At 41.1% G+C, this 7,709-nt stretch overlaps 1 protein-coding gene across 1 annotated transcript; it reads right to left on the bottom strand.

The window, feature by feature from the left end:
- Window positions 1–272: 272 nt before the first annotated feature.
- On the bottom strand, window positions 273–7,347 carry LOC133905832 (golgin candidate 6). Its single transcript, XM_062347605.1, has 18 exons — window positions 7,078–7,347; window positions 6,819–6,871; window positions 6,550–6,677; window positions 6,258–6,457; window positions 6,094–6,167; window positions 5,941–6,010; window positions 5,350–5,403; window positions 5,150–5,245; window positions 4,899–4,949; window positions 4,719–4,808; window positions 4,484–4,597; window positions 4,333–4,404; window positions 4,024–4,209; window positions 3,501–3,598; window positions 3,112–3,160; window positions 2,935–3,000; window positions 1,735–2,493; window positions 273–1,014 (listed from the first exon to the last, which is right to left on the bottom strand). The coding sequence occupies exons 1-18, from the start codon at window positions 7,135–7,137 to the stop codon at window positions 469–471; spliced, it is 2,766 nt and encodes a 921-aa protein (XP_062203589.1). The 5' UTR covers window positions 7,138–7,347; the 3' UTR covers window positions 273–468.
- Between the last annotated feature and the right edge of the window lie 362 nt (window positions 7,348–7,709).

Here is a 7,709-nt window from a genome sequence, read left to right on the forward strand (position 1 = left end):
AACTATAAGTAGCTAATGGATTAAGCGCAATCTTTTACCGTCTTTCAAATGTATATTGTATGAAGGATATCAAAAACGGATGGTATCTTCATACAATGTCAGTTTAGCACGTGTTTCATACAAAGTCAGTTTAGCACGCGTTGCAAGGTCATCGACCAAAAGTGAAAAGAAATGTTGCATTATTAGGTTTGTTATGCGCAAATATGCGATAAAGAAATATCACAAACTATGCTCAACAACTGGCCTTAAAAATATAACATTGGCTCAGCTACTAGAGGTGATATAATTTATTCATAGAACCAAATTCAACCAGGAGGCAAGTCTGCAGTTTAGTTTCATCATCCACAAATAACTTACAAAGGAATGATACTTTCGTCTACATAATATCCACTGTACATTTTCCATCACAACATCTGACCCAACATGTGGGCCGATTACACCATAAAACAAGAACGTAACAGAAAGACATTACTCTTCATCATCGTCATCTGGTATGGCAGCGTCATCGCCAATACCTTGCAGTAGGGTATCCACATCTTCACCGAGCTCCACCAGCTTTGCGCTCAGCTTCTCAACCTTAGTTTGTTCCTGACCAAGGCAGACGAGTAGATCATTCAGTTCGGCCTCGCTGTCCTTCTCAGCCTCTTCCTTAGCTTGTGCTTTTATCGCCTCCACGTCAGGATAGGGCACATCGCCTCCCTGCCGCAGGGTTTTCACCTCGGTATCTAAGCGGTAGTTGGCCTGCTCTAGACTGTTGTACGCGTCTGACAAGCTCTTGAGATCAGACTCCAGTTTTACTGCAAGGTTTCGCTGGTTGTTAGCTTCAGCTTCAATCTGAACCTTCTCAATTTTGAGTGCCTCTATCTGTCGTTTTGCTCCCATAAGTTCTTGTCTGAGGGCTTCAATTTGTACCCTTTCTCGGCCACTGCTCGGTTGCTGGGAAGTATCTGCAGTGTTACCACCACCAGTTCTCACTAAGTCTTCTGCTAACATTGCATTTCGAGCCAGCAAGTCCTGAAAAACGCAGTTAACAATATCATTGTTATCTTCTTCCTTTATCAGGTAGAGCAGTGTCTGAAAACCACTAGCAACAACAGCCACCCATCAACCAGTTAACCCATATCTGACCAGTTTCAGGAACCATCAATCTAGAAACTAGGATTTATGGTCATTTGCACCAAGATGTACTACCAATGGGTGATTCACAAGCTGTCTGACAGATAACGATGTTACCTAAATATTCCTTAGAAAAGGAGAAGTATTTGAAATTGCTGAGTCTACTGAGTTTGCAAGAATCAGCTCGTTATTGGTTACTTTTCAGCCAATTGTCCACCTTACCTGGAAACTAAGGTACTCTGGTATTAGAGTACCAGACAACTTAGCCCAGTGCAGGCCAGAACATTGGTTGACGGTACAATAGAGTTTTAAGGGGCAAGCTCTACGAAATGGAAAATATAGGATTATGTTCTTTTTATAACACTAGGATATATAACATACTGAATAACCTAATTTAAGAAAAATCAATTGCTGATGAGATCATGCCAAAAGATTCCTGATGTTTGCTAACAGATGAAGCTTTACTTTGGATTAAAAGATTGATGTTAGTGAACTATAAACTATTGTCAGGTTTCTTTTTCTGGCAATGCATGAGGAGATTACTTACTAGATTGGAAATTTTGAAGTAATTTGATAAATGGGAAAAAATTATTCAGAGGGCAATAAGTGGAAATTAACCTGCATCTCATTGCACTGCTTCTCTACAAATGACTTTAATCGCTTGATATACTCTCCATCAACCTCCCCATTCTTCTGCTCCAACTCAGCAGGCAGAACTGCAGTTGCAGTTTTTGTCCTACTAAATATATCCATAATGTTTTCTCTAATATCAGCCTCAAGCTTACTGACGGAATTAATGAACTGTAGGTCCAAAATTTCTGAGAGGACAGGATGTTGATTGCCTTTATTTGTTTCCTCCTCTTCAATCTCTTGGAAATCGGACATGCTATTTGCACTTGATCTGGAAAGCTGCTTGCGGTGCAGCTGCCCTGACGATGGATGTGCCAAACTTTTCCGCAATTCATCAAACCTTAAAAAGTATGCTGTGAGGCCAATCTTTTGACTTATAGCATCTGCAACAGCAAAGGCATCATGGCCCTTCTCACGGCTAGCATTGTACAGGACGCAAGTGCTTAGAACAACAGCAGCCAATCCACGAACACAAGCAGTGTAACGTTTACTTGAAGCAAGCTCTATTATGTACTTCAGATGTACTGCTGATTCCAAGAGGCAATTGACAGCATTTGAACAATCCACAAGCCATGTGATGAGTAACCGGAGAATAACAGGCTGAATATATGATTCTTCTAGTTGGGTGCTTTGGTCATTTTCTCCTTCTGTGGAACCTGAAATGGACAAACATGTAACAATTCGATGCAGTAGCGGCTCAGTGCGCCCCAAGGATGGTGTAGGTGTCTCAAGCTGAATTTGCAATACCTGAAAAAAAAAGTTATTGGAAACCCTTCTATCATATGTTATACAGGCAGGGGATGTAAAAAGCAACATGCAGATGACACCCTATCATAGCTTGCCTTATAGGAGTCGTGCAATTGGCAAAAACAGGCATTGAAGCCCAAGAATAATATAGGAGTAAGGAAAACAACATGAGTAATTATTAATCAATTTAAGATCAAGAAGAATCATAACATGATAGTCAGCCAATATAGATATTCTCAACAAAAGCAAGGAAACATATCATTGGTTCTATCCACAATACTTGTAGAAAAAACTTTGTTCAATACGGTAGGATATTGGCTTTTTAAAGTTACAAACAACAGTAGTGGAGTCACTCAATAGTCAATTTTTGCAGTTGGGTAGATGCTTCTCTACTTAACTTTATATGCAGGAAAAAAGACGCTGAAAATAGAAGGTACATACACGATCTTTGCATTGCAAGTTGTCCTTGATTATGTGAGAAAGAACACTAGATGCTCTGCAACACGCCTGCATATTTTAGGATGGAATGTCAGAGAACACAGCTTAGAACACAGCTAAACAAAAACCATTTGCAGAAATCTTCTGTAAAGAAGGTGTTTTAGGTTTACAAGACATTACCTCCATATCCCCATTAACATCACTTGAAACCAGAGCTTGCAGAAGTATACTGCCATTACAATAGCAACATAAGTCAATGGTGCAATTCAATGAATGATGAAATAGATACTACAATGAACCACGTAAGTGTGGCACAAGCAACAGTGAAACGCGAAGTGGAATGGCAGGATTATCTTGTCAAGGATATATCTAGGAGGCCCATGTATCTTGGTCCATATGCTGTATATATATTGATATCAATACTAATGGAAATAATAATCTTCCCACAAATATTGATACATGTTATTTCAGCCTTGATCAAGTGCTAATTTATAAACATAGGAAGAACCAACAAAGGCTACTGTTTCCTGTAATATAAGATGCAGGTTATGTACAACCCACAGACCAACCTTCCAAATGGCATGTCACTAGCAGCCCCATGCGTAGCTCCTTGGTTCGGATGTGGAGCAATAGTTGATGCTAATAATGCCTGGCCATTGGGATTTCTCTGTTCCACAAATAGCAAAGTACAGATTGTTATGCACTTTCATACAAAAATGTGGAAGCCCAATAGTTTACATTAGCCAATAATTTCATGTTAAGACTTGAGAAGCAAAATTGTTAGAATATTGAACAAGTATTCCTGGATTACTGAACAAAAAACAACAAAAGTTTGCCTTTTGAGTTCCGGCAAGTTAGGCCCATTGCTTGTTTGTCTTTCATGTTACACATTTTTATGCTAGGTTTTTCATTACCATTTTTCATTTTTTTTTCCAAAGTACATGTGTGCTAAAAAAAATATATGATTAGAGAATGATCCAGATGATAAAAGATTATGAGCTGAACATCAGCTTCTGTGATTCCCTAACTTCTTAGAACTTGCTAGTTTAGGCATGATTACAAAAGCCAGAATGAATATCAGAAGATAACCACCTCACAGAAACACTTGAAGACATAATCAGCAGCAACAAATTCCTGTGCTATAGAGGTCCGCAAGATTATAGACAAGATGGCATTCAGTGCAGGCTGAACATGCGGCTCTTCTCCAACTTGCTTGTTCACAAGAGTATCAAGATTTTGAGGATTTCTTAACACCAAATTGCCAATACATCGCAATGCCTAGAAAAAAATTGTGGTCAGTACCGAACAAGATAGCAGCATTTCACAAGAAGTTAGGAAAAATATAAGAAACGAATAAAACTATTAATGATATATAGGAGTGCATGGTCCTGAGGGACTTACCATACAGCGGAGAGCAACAGGGGCCCACTGACTTTCAACACCCAACAATAGAAGATGATCCAGAATATTTTTCTAGTTTTGAGGGACACACATGAAGCTTAGTTCCACATTATAAGGCAGTCACGTAACAATATGAAGGGAGAAAGGATACCTGAGCCAATGCAGTTTGATTGGCAATCTTGTTAGCATCTTTACCTGGTTCACTGGATGGGCCCCCCATCAAAAGCAATTCAACAGTATCTAAAGCACCGAGAAGATTTACTGTCTAAAGAGAGACAGTTTGTAACTTGAGCAAAATGTTGCTAATTCAAACTAGGACAGAACTTAACATATATTCCAAGTAACCTATCAGCGAGAACAGATAGATGAACTAACGAACAGCATACCTTTTGTTGGGTAAAATTGAATGCGCTTCCTCTCCTAATCTTTAGTATTGATATCAATGGGTCAAAGCCCATTGTCTCTTTCAAAAGCATCTAATTGTCAGCACAAAGTAAAGAAGTAGCGTCAACAAAAAAATCTGACAAATTAACACTTCAAAAAGATTCTCGGGAAGAATTATGAACCTGATTGGACGCATTGTGTCGAATTAAATTATTTAGAAGTTCAAGGCAATCCTGCTCCAAGGAAAGGACATATTAGCACACATAAAAGTTTATACACCTATAGAAACAACTTTTAAATCGGAATTGTGATGAGGGTGGCCATGGACATGGTCTCATCAAAATGGGTAAAGAAAGTTTTCAGCAAATTCTGGTAAGGAACAGCGAAAACACATATCTTCCAAAATCCAATCATGGTGTTCCTAGATAATCACCTGGACAACAACGCCTCCATCAGAATATCCCTCCTCTCTAATAATGCTGAATATCTTCTCAAACACACCCTCAAATACAACAATTTTTTGAATTTCCTGGAATAGAGAGCATTGATAGTCAACTTATTCATTTATCAAAGGAGTGTTGAGAAATGGATCCATAATGTAACAAAGAAACAGCAAATATAGAAAAGTGTAACCTCTGCATCCCGGGTCAGATATGTAAGAAGTAACAGTGCTTCATTCCTTATAACCTGCCAGGTATAACCAAAATAGGCAAGCACATGAGAAACAAAATACCAAAAGGAGTGGTGGTGATATATTATTATGAAAATTAGGGGTCTAAACGATGAATTATCAATAATGCACCCCGGCAGAAAGTAATATATTACTATATTTACAAAAGAACTGCATTTTCCAAAAAAAAAACTAATTTATACTGGAGTCTATGATAATTAGGTGAGTAACAGTGTTTTTCAGTATTAGCATAATTTGTGAGTACACATGTATCAGCTCCTTCAGGAAAGGATAGATAAAGGTCCAGACTAAATTGATTGTATACCATTCATTTAAGAAGTCATTCTAGCTAATAACTATAACTGATCCTTATTTTATCTGAGGGCACAAATGATTTTCATACAAATCAGTATACATGTTTCGCAAAAACATCAAACTGTCCTAACTTAGATAGATAAGGACAGACAATAAAAACATAAAAAAATGTCATGAATAGCATATGTTCTTGCTCAGAGAAAGTGAGGCAAAAGGCAGGGGGGCCTTAATGTTCAGACCTCACGATCCATAAGCATGTCCATTAGAACTGTTATACCACGAGGAATCAATAGAATTGCCTCCTGTAATCTGAAATACCAAAAGAAAAGCAGTTACATGGGATTCAAATGTAGTAATGGCATCTCAACAGGACAAAAAGACTTACTGGGCACCTTTTCAGTGAGTTTGTAAGTAGAGCTGTTAAAAGCTGGATCGTGTAGTATCTCACATAAAAGTCTTCCTCAGACTTCAAACCAAACAGAAGGACAGATAAATCAGGACACATGAAAGAGGTGAGGCCACTTACATGCTTTAAAGGCAAAGAATGTGCACTCACCAGTAAGCTCAAAAGAAGGGCGATATTTTCTGTTTCTCGAGAAAGCAGATCGGAATTGACCGATGCAGGTTGAACCTCAGTTTTTGGCCCTTGTGATGTCTCAATAGGAGTCAATGCGCTCACAAAAGTCTCCAGGGCACCTCTCACAAGCTCCACATCCTCACGGTCTTCTTTCAAAACATTGAGGAGTATAGGAAAACCTATTTCGCAAAATAGCAAGAAATGCATCATGGGCCACTCTCGCTAGATCAGCTGGAGAACAAATATCATGGTGCCGAGAGAAACAAGGTACCCATTGCACCGAACGACATCTGTGCCGAGCGGCTCTCCGCCACAAGCGACTGCAGCTCGGTCATGGCAGACCTCCGGTCGTCGGGTATCGTGCCATTGCATATCCGGTCGAGATATCTCTCGACGTAGCTGCAGCATGCGACACAATGAGAGGATTACTTGCCATAACCGGTGTACGCCAACCTATTGCTAGTTTTCGTTGCTAATTAACAAGAGACATATTACAGCAGGAGTGAAGTAAAAAACACGCCAATTTGCAACCAAACCTACCTATCTTCCTTGGACTCGGACATCTCGTTGCCGAAAACGAATTTCCCCATTCCCTGCGAAGAAAGGCAAGCGAACACACATCAAATCGGCCCGATGAACTTCTCGCATCGCCACACCACACCCACTTCCACTGAGGTAAAGCATTCCGCGCCGAAATCCAAAAGCCGATGCCCTAGAGTCACCAGTAGCAATTCGTCCCAGGGGCCGCCGCAGCGGGGGCGGGGCTCGGTTCAGGACGCGCGCGCGCGCGAGGGCTCACCTGCATGATGTTGCCGGCGCTCCCGGCGATGCCGCGGAAGTTGATGGACCGGGAGTCCATGGATCGCACCGCCGCTGCGGCGCCGTGCAGGGGGGTTGGGAGAGCGGCGGCGAGGGAAGGAACGGACGAGCCCTTCCGGGGGCGGATCGCCTGCGGCCCGGAAGGAGCTCGACGGTAGAGAGCGGGGAGGGGTCGCCGCGTCGGCGGAGGAGATCGGAGGGGGGGTGGGGTTGGATGCGGCGGAGGCGAGTCGGGGGCTGGCAGGGTGGAGTCGATGTCGACGGTGGGGATTGACGTTTGGTTGCTTAGCGAGATTACGTGGCGTCCCTGGGTTCCGCTCCGGTCTTCTTTACTTGAATTGCTTTCTTCAAAATTGCTACCAAACAAAATCATAGGCAATTCACGCAGATACAGAATAAATAAATAAAATAATAGTAACCACATCAAGGAAAATAGTCCCCTTGTATATCTTGAAACTTGAATGAATTAGCTGATTCTATTTAACTTAAATTGCTTGACAGACCTATAAAATATCAACTACTCCTTGCAAATGACTTTTCGACCGTCTATACAGGCCTAAAACTCAACACCTCGCGTCCCAACCCTACCGTTAACCAAAGCTCGCCCACATG

The sequence above is a fragment of the Phragmites australis genome, chromosome 23 (genome assembly GCF_958298935.1).
Source record: "Phragmites australis chromosome 23, lpPhrAust1.1, whole genome shotgun sequence".
Taxonomy (NCBI): domain Eukaryota; kingdom Viridiplantae; phylum Streptophyta; class Magnoliopsida; order Poales; family Poaceae; genus Phragmites; species Phragmites australis.

Coding starts and splice junctions, on each gene's coding strand:
- LOC133905832 (XM_062347605.1), bottom strand. CDS start 7,137: ATGGACTCCCGGTCCATCAACTTCCGCGGCATCGCCGGGAGCGCCGGC. Junction 4,950..5,149: donor ATGGAGGCGTTGTTGTCCAG/GTGATTATCTAG, acceptor TCCTTGGAGCAG/GATTGCCTTGAACTTCTAAA. Junction 4,405..4,483: donor ATCAAACTGCATTGGCTCAG/GTATCCTTTCTC, acceptor CCTCAAAACTAG/AAAAATATTCTGGATCATCT.